The following is a 16,434-nucleotide window of genomic DNA, read 5'->3' on the forward strand; positions in this document are numbered from 1 at the left end:
GAAACACAATCATTTCAGTCTGGATCAGACTATCCTTTAGCAAAGTCCAAAGTCTAATTAACCCCCAAAATCGACTGACAAGGTTCATTCCTCTCCGCTGCCGCCTAACTGGTTGTATGTACGCTGGGCATGCAGTACCTAAGTCAGATGCTGCTTTGTTATAATTAGGGCAGCAAATTTTGTTTTCTGTTTGGTACTTGCTGTTACATATTGCATGTAATGTATGGCACTGTTAAGGGAAAAAAATTGGAGTCAAAGTGCCTGGAAAGTTAGGTCTGCTCTGTAGCACTGTGAGATTGTTGACATCTGCCGAGGTTGGAGAGCTCAGTAAGCAGGAAATGGGGTGTCACTCTGAGTGGTAGTTTACCATTATCCTGGCATCCTAATGAAGTGTCTGCAGTGCACAGAGCTTCTGGATGGCATCTTAACGCACGGCTAAGCAAAAGCACTTCTCTCCTTGTCACTGTCATCCATCTGCCTGCACCCTACTGTAGCCAATGGGATGGAACCATGCTACAATGTGCTATAAGCCATTTAGAGTTGCACATTGCATAATCAGTCCCATCAAATATGTAAAAAATGACTATTATTGGTTATTTCCCTCAAACTCTGGCACCTGGAGTTCAATACATTAAAGTTTAACTTTTCTAAGTGCTGTTTCTTCCCATTAATTCCACATATATTTTTGTTAAACGGGAACGAGTTGCAAACTCATTGTCTTGGGTCTTGCTAGTGGATCACAAAAGTTGTATGAATATTCATTGTAAATTCCACTTTATATTACACAGGATGAATTTATCAATTGCCCAGATAGAGTGGTTTCACACAATTCTCATTTTCTTTTGCAACAACTAATTCTTAGGCATGAATAAAAAGTAAATCAATTCGGATCACAAATTGCTTATTTTCTTTATAGCTAATATTAGTTAGTTTCAACACTTCTTATAGATTTTTTTTAAAGAACAAGAAAATATTTTACAATATATCTGCAATAGAGGATTGCCACAGTGTACTGCGAGTGATTAAAATTGGGACTTTTATGTTGCATGCTGCCACATTAAAATATCCTGACATTAAAAGTGGTATGAATAAGTGATTTATCTATTAATACATTAAAACCTGTGTATCTTAGCCAGCATGACTTCCAGAATATGAAGACTTACCAAACAAAAGCAGAGTTTTGGGCAGTTGATGCGCCAGGAAAAAAAAAAAAAAATTAAGCCAACAGAGTACTCTTTTTTAAGCAAGTTTTCATTCCCTGATAACACCAAAGCCATCAAGGACTGGGGTTAAGCATTGTGTGACAGAGCAAGCTTCTAAAATGGGCAAGAGCGAGATGAATTGGCTAAGTTGGGTGTTTATTTATACAAACAAGAGGGCAGAACATAATTTAGTTGCATCAGGAATTTTTCACAGACATTAAAACTATAGCAAACATAACAGCAGGGATGCTTGCACAGCAGCACAGTGGGGAAGCTCACAGAGCGTCTGCCCACACTCCGGCTGGCTGTAGCCAGCGCCATAAGTCTCACAATTTCATTACCACTCGAAAATCCACCTAAACCGCCCCGTTCTGATTTTAAAAAATGTAAAAGGAATGAAATAAACAACCCCCCCCCAAAAAAAAAAAAAACAAACAGGAAAAAAAGCCCCAGACAAGACCCGTCTTTCTCTCGGCAGCCGAATCAGTTGAGAATTGTTGGAAAAACTCTTGGCAGGCATATTTTGCTGTAGCAACAGTGTGTGACGTTTTAACCACAGCAGAAATCTTATCCAAAAAAACAGAACAAGGTGAGAAGAGCCTGTAAGAAAATCAGGGAAAACCATGCCTAAAAAGCCAACAACAACAAAAGGTGGCAGATCAATAGTTTGATATTTTATGCAGGATCATAAATCACTGGGTTTTTTTCAGCAGTTCAGCCGTGAGGCTCGAAAGCATAAAATGAAAGCATGGCTTGTGATAAAATTAGGCATTAATGTGAAGCATAAATGCCATTTAACATTAAACATGCACAAGCCACCAAAATGCCTGGAAAAAGGGAAATGGGTGCTATAGTAAAACTATACAAAGTAAATCAGACATGAATAATGCAGCAGGTCTAAGGAGGGTCACGGGTCAGACCCCCAGTACCTTACAAAATAATGAATGCACGTCAGGTTAGAGACACCCATCCCTTCCTAGCCAACGTGAGTTATTGGAGATAAACCCTGGACTTCCTGTTCTGAAACAAAGTGGCTTGTTGTAAACATCTATGTCCATTTAAAATTAATGATTAAAAGAAACATTCGGGGGGATTCTCTTAAGTATTCTTTATGGACATGAGTGCTAAAGGTTACTTTCTTCATTCATTTTTACCCAGCCACTGTTAATGTTAGAGACACGTCATGTTTTCTTCTGTGCCCAAATGTTTATCCAAAGCTCATTTACAAAAGGGCTTATATAATAGTAAGAGGAGTTTTTTTTCAATGCATTCTTCATTTAGATATAAACAAGAGAGCATCCCCACAGTTTTGCTCTGTTAAAGGGAGCCAGCCCTATTTTTAAAGACAGTAACCCAAATTCTAAATATATTTTCTATGATTCTTTTACACAGCAAAACCATCTGTGATTCACTTCAGAGTATCCTGATCTGCTGAAATTATCCCCTACGTCTCCCAAAATTTCCCCATAAAATGCAAAGAGGATTAGCCCTCCCCTCATTCTTTATTTGTTATATGTGATTATGATGACTTTCCCTTCCAAAATTTTCATGGGGAAAAGAGAGTCTAACTTTCCCAAATTATTTTTCCCCTCAGATTTTCACCAATTCTTGCAATCAAAAGAATGTAATTAAAACCAATATTGTTTCTTTTTATCACAATTGCTCTGCTTCCTTTTCTAGACTTAGCTGGAGAATTTAACAGCTGTTCAGAGTGTTTTCCTTCCTTTTCACCCTGCACTGCTGGGCTTCACAGCACAGGAAAAGAGGATAACTTTTTCCCCACCTTTTTTTAAAAACCCATGTTTAAGGATTTCCTCCCTACACTTGTGCAAGGTAAAGAGAAAAACCTACAAAAAAAAAATTGAAACATCTTCCTACTCAGGGATCTGAAAGGGAAAAATTTCTAGGAATGTGGAACTGAAGGCATTACAGAAATAAAGCAAATACATAGGTATTGCAAATGAAACATAAGATCTTGCATCTGATCTGTTAAATATTCCATCAACAAGGTCAAGAGTAAAGACAAGCCCAGCCACAAAAACTGAAGCGAGAGTAAGCTTTAATAAAAAAAATGAACAGTTTATCCTCTTCAGCTTCTCAAGTGGAAAAACAAATTCTTTTATACCAGAAAAAAATCCAGCATGTATAGAGCATTTAAAAAAAAAATACTGATATCAACCATTTTAATGAAAGAATACCCAATATTTTCATGGAACTATAAAAGGGAGCAAGACTAAGTGTTATGGCAAAAAGCCTGGGCTCAGCAGCTTTGTGTGGGAAATGGTGAAATGTGACTGTGATTTATAATGAGAAAAGGTATCTACAACATACAATTTTCTACCTAGCTGCAAATAATAATTCATAGTGATGTCCCTTCCAGATAAAATACCTTTGCAATGTAGGACTCATGTGGTAAAATGATCATGATAAATGTCAGACCAGTGCAGGTAACGGCTTTACAAACCATTAAGATTAGCTGGCTCTTTTTTTTTGATGATAACAGTAACCATGCTGTGACTCTATGTGGTAATAATATCTCAGTACTGATAAATGCCAGAGCCAGGCAGAGGTGTTTATCATTCCCAGTTCAGAAATGCTGACTAAAGTTACCACATGTTGCCTGTTTCTTTCTTCTTTTGCAATAGACTAACAATTAACAAATAGACCGAAGCACAACATAATTTTATGCAAAATTTCTATGGTTTTTGTGTTTTATTGCCTATCTAAATATCCCCTATGTTCCAATACTGATGACTTTGGTACAGTAAGCCCTAAAAACAAAGCTTTCTACCCTTGCCATTCTCTCAATAAATAACTTTTTTATAAATTAATATTGAAGTGGGGCGGGGGGGATGCTATTTTATCTCCTTTACAAATACACCTCACAAAGAATTGCAGCCTCTGTGAGCAGCAGAGGGTGCAGAGATGTGGTTCCCCTATCTGGTATCTGTGTTAATCAACACAGAGCAGAAACACTTCCGTCAAGAGAACACGATAAAGTTTCACTGTACAACAATTTCCTGTAAATGTTCTGTAACAGACAAAGAGTGAGCCCTTCCTTCCACTGTGCTTGTCCCTGCCTCAGTGTCTCTGTTCCACTCAAGCCCAATGAATTCCTGGGGCGGGGGGGTGGGAAAAAAAAAAAAATAGAATTAAAAATTAAACTACTGGAGAACCTTTATTTATATATATATATGTTATATATATAAATATATGTATAAATATAAAATATAAATATAAATAAATATAACTAATCTAGTGAGAGCATCACAGGTCTTTTCATGGTACAGCATGTCCAGAGAAGGGCAATGGCACTGGGGAAGGGGCTGGGGCTCAAGGGGCTGCTCTGATGAGGAGCAGCTGAGGGAGCTGGATGTGTTTAGCCTGGAGAAAAGGAGACTCAGGAGGCACCTTAGGAGACCTTAGTCTCTGCAACAAACTGATAGGAGGTTGCAGCAAGGTAGAGGTTGGTCTTTTCTCCCAGGAAACAAGTCCCAAATTGAAAGGAAATGACCTCAGGTAGTGTCAGGAGAGGTATTAGGAAAAAAAATTCTTCATTAAAGGGATTTCTAAGCATTGGAACAGGCTGCCCAGAGCAGTGGGGGAGTCCCCATCCCTGGAGGGATTTAAAAGCCATGTGGATGTGGCACTCGAGGGCATGGTTTGGTGGAGGACCTGGCAATGTTGTGGTAAAGGATGGACTTGGATCATGGAGGACTTTTCAAAACCAAATGATTCTGTAATTTTTTTTTATGTATACAAAGCAACACAAATAAAAAGGCCAGAGAATTTTCACCCCCTTCCTATAATAAATTAGCTTCTGCAAATTTCATACCATTTTCATTTGTAGCTTCAGACCTATTTCCACTGGGCAGTTCACCCATAGAACAAAATTGAGCAGTAGTAATGGCTTGTGGCAGAAAACATCAAGGGATGACTGCACTGCAAGACTGAGGGAGGTTGTGCTGTTCAGAAGTTAAGGATTTTTGTAGGTCAAACCAAAACAAGAGAGCAATACACAGAAGGTGTGCTCTTCATTTGTGGTTAACTTCATTACCTCTATTGTCACTAAGTTCATAAGAAAGTGGTGGTGTTTTTTTTACTGGAAGCTAATACCTATGCACTGTCTACTTTTAGGTCTTTGTCTTCCATGTCTATATGATTGTTAAAATTAAAAATAATTTCAATATAAAACATCTATATCTGTGGGTATGAAGTATTACTCTCAGCAGGAATTAGCAACACATGCTGAGGAAGGAATATTATCCTAGTAATTTTAATTTTTAAATTAAGCTTGATTGCAGGAAAATTTTAAGGTGAAATTTTTTTTTGGTGAAACCTTTAAATCACTAATCACCACGTCTGCTTATGCAGCACCTACTGCAACTGGGATTTAATCCTGATTGAGATCTCTGAGTGCTAGGGTAATATGAATATTAAAGAGGAACATATACGAAGAATGATAGGTGATAATTAAATCATAGATGATAAAATCAGAAAAGTGTTCTCAGGTTATCTAGGGCATGTAACATGCAAGATGTTTTCCCTACGTCAGACCTACTCATACCTTATCTAATCTGTTCCTAAATGAAAGAGCAGTTGTACATGACTTTGCTTTAGTTGCAACATCTTAGACAAATCGATGAAAATATCAGCCAAACCTTTCCCACAAAACAATGAATCGTGGTAAACAGGAAGGCATACCTTAACAGCAATGGCAGAACTGTTCTTATCACCCCAAAGGAGAGATTAAAGTCCTTAGTGCTGCATTCTTTATTGCTAATTTTAAGTTCGAAACACTTTTTTTCCTGCAGAAATTCCAGTTGTGGGGTATTACAGGTATGAGAAAATATCTACAGTGGAACAGTTTTTTGAAATAATTTTTCACAAGGTTGAACTACTAAAAAAAATAGAAAATTTTATGTTTCCAAAGATGATGGGGCATTAAAGTCAGATTCATAAATATACTGGAATTAATTATGATGAAGAAAAAAGGACAACAAGGATTACATAGAAAATGCACCTATCACAGAAGCTGCACCACTGGACAAATGTAATTCCAAAGGACAATTCCATTTAAGATGTGGGTCCCTTACTTCTTGGAGGTATTTGATCTAAAGAAGGTGTTCTATTAGTCTAATAAAATAAGTTAAAAGTAAAAAAAATATTTTTCTGTAAACCAGAAAATGCTTTCTTAAGATGAACAGATAATTGTTAATCTTTGTAAATTACTTTTATTCTCTGTTAAGGTGAAAGAAGGTATTAAATATTCTGGTTTTAACCATGTATTCATGATGACTTTTCTTTTACCAGCTACGGCACTGTGCAAAGCAATGCCCTAATGTGGCACTTAATTCGTTATTTTCTTTTTTTTTTTCCTTTAGAAATCCAGGACAACGCCACTCGCATCAAATGCATAAGGAGCTTGGTAAAGAAGCTCCCTAGACCCAACTATGACACGATGAAAATCCTTTTTGAACATCTACAGAAGTAAGTAGAACCATGGTATTGACAGATCAGTAATTTTAAAAAAGGAATCGGAATGTGGTGTCCTAATCCTATTGGAAGTGTCATCCAAAATAGCAAAGATAATTGCATTCTTTGGCAAAACTAAGCATGATTTATGGCATCTATGTATATCCTATTCCTGCACAAGAAATCAGGATGTCCAAGCAAAATCGCAAATTTTAACTTGAGTAGAAAGCAGGACAATTCTGTTTCCTTCAATGCAGCCAGAAACATTAGGGTTACCATGTTACAGGTGCATTGAACTAGGCAAATGCAACATGTTCCAGATTGGAATCACCCATTTTGATGGAATTTCTCCAGGAATGGCCTTTTGGATGGTCATTGTTTGAACACTGAGGTCCCTGCTGTTCAATCTCCTGTACTGTCCATGTATAACCTCACTCAAGAAAACGTAGACAGTGCTCTTGTCCTTCACAAGGAGCTTGTGACAGCACAGAACACCTAAGAAATGCTGAGGAAATATTTGGAAGTGCACCTTTGCTCTCCTAATGTTGCTGAGATACCACAGAGGCAGAAAAACAACCCTGTGACGTTGCCCCTCATCATTGCCCTGTGGTTTCCACACTCATTGAGCTGAGTTTACAAGAGATGTCGACCCAAAAAATCAACCCAGGGTGTCACATTCATCTCAGGTTTTCTTCTTGTGCTTCATGGCATCAACAGCAAAAGTGTACACAGCTGACATGGCTCACTCAGACACCCACCAGAGCTGTTTGACCTGCAGGATGCCAGGGAGCCCTCAGGGTAGGGATATGGGAAGGGCAGGCTCCTGTGATCCTATTCCTCCTCGCTGTTGGCACTACCCATGCTGTTTTCTACAGTCACTTTTCAGCCAGACTACCCCTAAAACTGAAGGGACATCAGGATCTGGGCCCCATCAAGGCACAGAGGAGTATTTCATCCCAGGAACGATATACTGACCCCAGTGAGGGAGTGATAAAGGCTCCAAATCAAAGACCGTTCTGAGCTTATAATGAATGATGCCTTTATAGCAATCGTTTCTTGGCATGTGCATGTAAGAGATGTAGATCCTTTATCTTGTTTTGCAGCTTCCAGCTGAAATGGCAAAACGAAGTCCGTATAGTTGTGGGAATGCCCCCATTTCATTAGGCATGGAAGGATTTTAAGCAGTCCATAAAATGACTGAGTTTGGCCTTGCAGAAAAACAGTTTTCTGTGTGTTCATTTGATGCACTGTGTGCACACATTCTCTCCTTCAGCAGGTTATCTAGAGAAGGATGATAATTTATTACTGGCAATGGAAGAATAATAAGGGAAATTATTTCCTGGGAAGAACATGAGTGCAAGGAGTGGGTCCACGCTGTCAGCACAGATATGCCATATACAAAATTTATTGCACTCTGTGTGGCATTGATCTTAACCTGAAAAAGTTTAGTTGCCGTGTCTTAGGGGAGAGATATCAGGTATACACAATAAGTCTTTGATCTCATAGTTAAATCATTTGATTGAGACTCGGGAGACGTGGGTTCAGTTCTTGGATTTGACCGGATGTTCTGGGTGACCTTGGGTAAATCATTTAATCTCCCTGTGTCTTGGTTCCTTGTTTACAAAATGATGATAATACTTCCTTTGTCTGCCTTGGCTTTTTAGAGCATAATCTATTTGGGACAGCAATTGTTTCCTGCTGTGGATGTGTAGAATAACTGGTGAAACTGGACCCACACTGGTGGTTTTTTGGAGAAAAGAAAACAAAATGAAAAATAAAACTGCTAAAATAGAGGAAATAAAATACCAATAGTTCAAAATGCAGAGGTACACCAAGGCAACACAGTGGCACAGAGTGATGGAAGGCAGGAAGACGTGACAGTGGAGCCATTTGGGGGTTTAAGCATTAGGGAAGTAATTGTCTGAGTCTCTCTGAAGAAGGTCAGTCTTCTTCTCTGCCTCAAACATATCCTCAGGAAAAGATAGGGCTATTCCATAAGCTTTGCTCCATTGATATGGAAGCAACAGTAAAAAAGATATTGAAAGCACAAAAAAATCCCCCCCCCCAAAAAAATAAAACATGTAAGTTCTCTTGAACTTGTTGATGCTAAAGACAGTCTGAATGATCTCATGGCTCCATAAATAAGAATAAAGTAGTCTTCTTACATTTTCAGTAGTGATGTGATGCTTATATTCTGCAAATAGAGACAATGTGTGTTTGTTTTAATCAGTCCAGGAAACATGACCAGTTTGCAGAGGTTACAAAATGTAGGGTTATATTAATTTTGGGGACACTCTTCAGAAGAGCAGTGTCAAAGTCCCTCAGCACGGACTTGCACCACCCCCTTTGATCACAGGACTTTCTCAGGGCAAGTTACAGGAGTTTCAAAAGTTTCTGATTAGTTGGAAAAATAACTAAACTGGCTTTATTTGAGGCATATTACTGAAGTTTCTATATTTGCTGGTTGAGACGGAAGTTCTTGCCCGCTGTTGAACTGCTCTTAAAGGGGTTCTGATGGGGAGAAGATGAGGGATTGTAGCTATGCTGTTTCCATGGCATTCCCCCTCTTTCTCCTACCCTTCTCCTACTCTTTTCTTTCCTGTCAGACAGACAGAACAGGGCTATACAGACCTGGACCATGGAGCTGTTCAAGCCTGTGACTTCTATACAGCACGAGAGAGCATCGGTCTCACTGACACTCAGCACGAGAATCCAACCTTTGCCTTATCCAAAGCTATTCTGCAGCAATCCAGTCTGCAGGAGCAGGTCCAGATCCAGCAGAAATAACAATGAGAAATGCACTTCAGAAGGGTCTTCCTTAGAAACCCACACAAAGCAGATGATGAGAGAGTCTGTGAGAAAGGCCTGGCAGCAGGGATTAACACCCCTGCCATATATCTCTCTTCAACCAAGCTCTCTGAAGCTGCAAGAAGTCACAGTGCAGTGTATGCAGCCCACAGGAGGTGGATTAAAATCAAAGCTGGGGCTGCAGCACCTGTTCTTTCAAGGTTTTTTTTTGCGTTTGATAGGAAAAACCACAACCCACTGATGTCCCTGCTCATCTTTCCATGAATTCTCTTCTACTTAAAACAGACAAAATCTGGGGTTGAACAGACATATCACATAGCTCTTGTCAGTCTAATTCCATAAGTAATCATTCCATTATGACTCATGCTGGAAATAATTGAGCACAACTACTATTAGGCTATTCATGCTCCTTCCCAAAGATGAGCAAACCAAACAAATAGACTTCACACAGGAAAGAAACAACAAAAAACCAACCTGAGTAGAGACTTCTCTGAATAAAAGGCTACAGAAAACAGCCTGTTCTACTTGAACATGTTTAGAGAATATTTGCTTGCTCTGTACAGCCCATATTTTTCTGCCCCATACACCAATTCCACAGGTGTCCTCTCTTTCCTCTTCCTTACTTACATATGACTTTTACTCCCAAACAAAGTGAGCTAATCACAGGTACCAGCTAAAACTGATGCACCTTTCTGGTCCCATTTTTTGGGTGCACACAGGACATCAAATGATGCAGAAACCTTGTCTTTGCTCTCTGCACAAACATGAACTGAGCACCACGAATCCCTATCTGAGAAACCATTTTATGTACCCAATAATTTACTCACAGAATTGTAATACAAGTTAGGCAGAAGGAGAATTTCACTCTATGTAGTATTTTATGACTTGTTTTCACCACAACATCTTGAGGCAGCTGTTACACACCCATTGGGAAACCGAGGCACGAGAAGTTTAAATGACTTAAAGTCTCAGCATAAACCAGCAACACAATTTAAAAACCTGGATGGGGGCTTTTTATTTGCACAGAAGCTTCTCCAGTGACCACAAAACTTCTCATTTCTCCCTCATGCAAAATGCAGCAGGGAGAAGGAACACCCTGGCTGGGCCCTCAGCACTGGGCTCCAAGCTGGCGAGGGCGGACGCCACTCTCTCCTCCAGGAGCTGTGTGCCTGCATTACACAGCACTGTGCCTGAGCTCATGAGCTGTGCTTATTAATGTTAAATTAATGAATCTCAGCCTGCTCTGCTTATTAGGTTGAGCTCCATGCCACCACGAGGCTGCTCTGCGACTCCCAGACCCGAGCTGTGCCACATCTGACCAGGCTGGAGCACAGGGCAGCCAAGCTCCGGTCTGGCTGTACCCATCTGTGTGGACACCCCTGCAAGGGGAGGTGTTAGAGACAAAAACCCCTCTCCTTGCTCCTGATTTCCCTGCAAAAAGGCAGGATAACGTGTGTTATTTACAAAACTATAAAAGGGATGTTGAAATAATTAAAGGGGAAGGCAGGGGCCAGCTCCCATCCCTCTCCCTTACGTGGAAAGCGCGGAACCCAGATGCCCAACTGTGGAAGATATTCTTCCAGCAGCAGCATCTGCCTCCTTGGCAGGCACTTCAGGCAAGTTGTCTGGGGAGTTCTGCAGTTGCCTCTTGGTTTATCACGTGGATCTGTTAATGTGCCCTATCTGGCTGGCTTGTCCAGGCAGGAGCTGATTTGTTTTAATTCACCTTTGAATCCAAGAAACTCCATTTATTTTGCTCCATTTTTCCCATACTCTACATAGCATGGCAAGTAATTTTCAGATGCTATCCAGGCTTTCTGCCCTTTCAGAGGGAGAATGATGACTTTCTCCCTGATTGTCTTCCCCCTCTGCCCAAATTCTTCATTCTTACTATTAATTGTTTGCATTGATTTCACTGGAAATATGTTCCTCATCAAGGGTAGAATTACATGTCTAAGACAAACTCACTGATATTAATATATTATCTAACAAAAGTCATAAGTATTAATCTTCAGCTGTTTTGACAAAAAAACAAACTTCCCCCATGTTCATAGGTGTGTGAACAGGATGAAAACATCCAACCTTCACAAACAGAGAGGAGGAGCAGTCCCCCCACCTCAAACCTCACAACCATTGGCAGCAACATTCTGAAAAGCCAAGTTTTTCCAAACAACTAAACAGACTTGTTTCTACCTATTAAAAGCTAAGAGAAAAAAAGGAAATAAAAAAGAAAGGAAAAAGAAAATGAAGCAGACCCATGCATAGTCAGCAGCCCACAGTAGCCTGCACACCAGGACAAAATCACAATGTGATGACAAATCCAGCAGCAGTACCCAGAACTCTGAGGGAAAACCAGAACATGAAGTTAAAGTACAGCATATAGTAATGTTATATGGGATGTCTGCAAATTTTTTTTTTTCCCCTCCAAAGTTGGTGGAAGGAAGATGTAGCAAACATATGTGATTTTTGCTTGCTAAACTACGTGTCATATCAGCAGTTTTCAGGCAGGCTCACGTAATAAATGTAGGCTCAGGAGAGCCCTTTTCTCACACAGCAAAAGAACAGATTACACTGAGAACTGTGCAGGTTTTCTATTAAGAAAAAAAAATAATAATAAAGGTAAAATCTACTGAAAAATAAAAACAATCCCCAAAATGGAAATACTATATATAAAAAAAATCTATTTGGGAAACCTCGTGAATCTGTGGAAGACCTACAACCCAAAATGTGGTATGGGCACTTAAGTTTTCCCTCAGGTAAAATGCCCAAATTTAGAAAGGTGCAGAAGCCCTTAAATGAAAGCACAAGAAAGACTATTTGTTGAAATTATTTCCTCAATCAAGACCTTTCTTTATAATCAGGCAACTCATAAGCAGCTTTTGGTTTTCAGCCATGGGACAGCAGCAGGGAGAAAAGTTTAATTGTGTTCCTATAAGCTACTGGAAATGTGAGGAGGAGAAACACCCTCCTGCACCAGAGGAGTAAGTAGGTGGGCTGACCAGTTACATAAAAGACTTGGGTATACCTGACTGGCATTTTAAGATTTATATGAAATTATTTAATCATCTTTAAACTTGAGAAAGGCAAATATATATTGAGATGTGCTTTTGCACACGTGCTTTTTTCAGTTTCAACTATGGAAGAGTTTTACAAAGGAGCTGGAGCAATGCCAACACTCATCCCATTTACCACAGCTTCCCAGGGCTCATTCTGGGGGAAGGAGAAGAATTAAATCCTTTTCCTCTCTGTTAAGTACACATCAGTCTACTGAACTCACCCTTTGGAAGTAACTGGACAAAAGAAAATATGTACCAGGCACAAGTGTGCCTGTAGTAGATTTTGGGTTAAAAAAAAAAAAAAAAAAAAAAAAAAATCCAATCTCTCAGAAGCATCTTTGAGCATTTTGATTTTGTACTTTTTGGGGTTGGGGTGACCTGCTACCAAGGGTTTTGCAGTCATGCCAAATCCTGCTCTTTGAGGAGTAAGAAAGTTTACAAAGTTTAGATCTTCCCCAAAGAATACCTTACTGCTTAGTGCTTTTAACAAGAAGCATGATGAGTAATTAAAGCCACATTTTCACCCCTTGCTTCCATCTATTTCCGATTTCCACAACTGTATTTAAAAATATAAACCCTGATTTTCATAACAGTCAGGCAAATAATTGCACTCAGTACTCTTCAATGCTACCAAGTACTGAACTGGTGTATCAGCAAATAGCAGAATGATAAAAATAATTAACATAGTTTTAATTTAAATATTTATGACACAGTTGACTCTGTGGCTGCACGGCACCATTGTGCTGAGTGCAGTACACAAATCCTGATAGATAGAGCCCCTGTTTCCAAGAGCTCCTATTGTTCATCCCACATTACTCAATATCAAACGATCTCAAAAAAGCTTTTCAAACATTAATTAAATCTCCTAACTTCCTTTTCAGGTCAGTAAGTTTTATTATCCTAGTTGTGTAGATAAAGAAAGTGAGGAATGGAGAGGGTGAGACACTTTCCCACCACGACACAGCCAACACTTCTCACTTCCACTCTTTGCTTGCTCCCCAATCCCCCAGTGGAGTCCCCCAAGCCTTTGAAGGCTCATCCATGTGCTGTGGGTGTACATGTGCATCTGGCCAGCACAACCCAGGCAGGGCTGGTTACTGCTAAGGACTCTTCAGTTAATCAGGACCACGTGAGAATCCCGCTTCTGGTTTGCACTCGCATCAGCTTTAGCAAAATATCACCGGCGGAGTTAATTTATGGGATTTTGTAACCTCTTAATATTGCTTGGGGTTAGTGTTCTTTCCAGCTCAAATACTTTTTTGTTGGCCAAAATTAGGAATGCTCAATTCATTGTAATGGCTATGCCCCCCTTTTTTTCTTTTTTTTATTTGGGGAGATTGGCCCTAACACACTAATGTCCACAACAAGGTCATCAAAGGGTAAATTGCAATGCTTTTCATTTTTGTGCCTAAAGATAAGTGATTTTTCTCAGAATTAAGGTTGTGAAATAAATAATTTGTTTGAAGTTTCTCAGAAATTCATTGGAACTTAAAAAAAAAAAACAAAACAAAACAAAACAAAAAAGGCTTTAAGGCCAAAATGTCGGCATTCTGTGCAAAATAATTAATATAACACAATAGGATCTATTCTACTATTGATTGAAAGGGAATTTATGCAGGTAATTCATTAAGGCTAGTTAGATTTTGGCATGTAAATCCCCCAGCACTTTGATGGGAAAACAGACCCTGGGTTTTTTTGGGTTTTTTTTTGTTTGTTTTTTTTTTAATAAGATATAAAATGCATGATTTTCAGTGGCAAATATATAAAAAGCAAAAGCAAATACCTGAACAACTAGGGCCCTGCTCTGTAAGGGTTCTGGAATGACATTAGATCAAATCCTTTTTCACACACTGCAAAAGATGCAACAATCATTTCAATCACCATGTTAAGAGAATCAATACAATTTTTCCTTCCAGAGAATGGTACTTTACATTCCAATATTTGTAGGCTATCACCTTCATACATCTCTTTTTGTGGTCAAGTGCATGATTACTACTTCTGACAGGGTATTGGCCATTTTCTTATGAAGATCTACAAATTCTTGTAAATAAAAACCAATCTGAAAAAACAAACAAAAAAAAAAAAAAAAAAAAAAGAAGAAGAAGAAGAGCAAATCTGTGGACTGGAATGCACTCTACTTGTAATGGGAACAAAAAGCTGGCAATGAAATATAAACCTAAATCACAGCAGAATGACCTACTTTAAGGCATTTGCCAAAGAGACAGTGTTTTAGACAGCTCCTCTGAAGTAGCGTCTTTATGTCTATGCCATCTGCAGATTTATTATTGTGCTTTAGAAAAAAAAAAAAAAAAAAAAAAAGAAAGAAAAAAAAAAAGGAAAGAAAAACCTACAGTGTGCCTGAACAAAACTCAGCTTCATCTATAGAAAGATTCCAGTACTGTGGGCACCACACCCACACCTACTGATGTGGTCCAAGTTTTTTCTTTAGAGGCACCTAATTAAGAAACCCTGACTCATTTACATGGATACGTTTGATCTAAATTACACTCCAAACCACACCAAATTAGGAGCATCTGTGAATGCGAAGTGTTTGTTCCCAGTGCCTGGTAGAACAGGGCCAGTTCTGGACGGCACATGTTCAAGTGACGAAAAATATTTCAGATGTAACATACTTCTGAGACCCACTTTTCCACTAATAATTCATAATGAGTTAAACCAGTATCTCTGCTTCAGCAATTATTTCAGGCTGGGGAAAAAAATGTCATTTTACTTTGTAAAGGAAGGGTGGGGGGGAAAAGCAGGAGTAGGCAACCACCCAGTTTGGTGGGACATTAACACAACCATTAGTTACAATTTAAATCTCTGCAATGCATTTGTTTTCAGATATGCTTTACACCTAAAGCCTGGGCTGAAGGAAAGTATAAATTAATGATTGGTTGTTGTTCACAAACAAGACCTTCTGCCTTGGTCAATGGTCTCCCCTCATTAATCAGTTTTCCAGAGGAGTCTGAGTGGAAGGCAGGGTCTCAGCCCAAAGGTGCAGCACCCTACATAATAGTAACATGAAAAATTCAAGACCACCAGATTCGAGAGTGATGCCTCCCTTTCCAGGCTGCATTGCTGGTGGCTGACTGTGCCTGCTTGCAGCCCAGAAAGCCACTCTGCACAAAAACGGGTCCTGTGGCAATTAGGAAACTTTTATCTCGCTTTCCCATCTCCCACTAAGAGCGAGCAGGGGGGCTGCAGAAGCCACTGGTTGCTGCTTTGCCGCCTTACTGACAAACTGAATAAAAAATAGCCTTAATCTCACTCTAAGCAGCCCAAGAACCGTGGAGTGTAAATCCGAATTCCACGCTGGGTTTGCAATTCCCAGCCCACTGGCACAATTTGGCACGACCTTTGGATTTGGCCCATAGTGTTTGGCAGCCACCTTTTATTCTTCCCATCTTTTATACTTTGTGAATAGTCCAAGTTACATAATGCCAGTGACAATTTGTTTATGGCGAGCGCTGGAGTCACTGTTTTATGATTACATTCAAACTTTAAGCCACATTTTGACATCTAAGGATCATCTTGCATTCTCGTGTACTCTATACAATGAAGGTTTGTGTTCCAGTGAGGAGCAGGGGGGAGGAACTTTATAAATAACATGACTCCTTTTGTCTGAAAAGATTTTAATACATTTGTCTGATCTACTGTTTTTGCAGTAGCTAGAATATAATTTGAATATATTAATATTTTCAGCAACTGTGCTGAGAGAGCCCAGTTAATAACTTATGCATGGGTGTATAGATACACTTCAGACAGAGGTAGTTTTTAGCCCTTGTGTTGGTAATACTTAGAAACACACAATGAAAGAGCCTGTTCTTTCCTCCTCTTTGTTGTGGGCATGCATTGTGATGGTATGGAGCCAGTGTTCTTTCTGTTGTCTA

The 16,434-nt window shown here is 39.4% G+C and overlaps 1 protein-coding gene across 1 annotated transcript in view; it reads left to right on the forward strand.

Moving 5' to 3' along the window:
- ARHGAP15 (Rho GTPase activating protein 15) overlaps positions 1–16,434 on the forward strand; it is a 320,977-nt gene that overhangs the window by 290,863 nt on the left and 13,680 nt on the right. Inside the window, exon 13 of the mRNA XM_053948319.1 lies at positions 6,587–6,692. Within this exon, the coding sequence (XP_053804294.1) occupies positions 6,587–6,692 (106 nt within the window). The remainder of the gene's footprint in view (positions 1–6,586; positions 6,693–16,434) is intronic.

Source organism: Vidua chalybeata, chromosome 7 (assembly GCF_026979565.1).
Source record: "Vidua chalybeata isolate OUT-0048 chromosome 7, bVidCha1 merged haplotype, whole genome shotgun sequence".
Taxonomy (NCBI): Eukaryota; Metazoa; Chordata; class Aves; order Passeriformes; family Viduidae; genus Vidua; species Vidua chalybeata.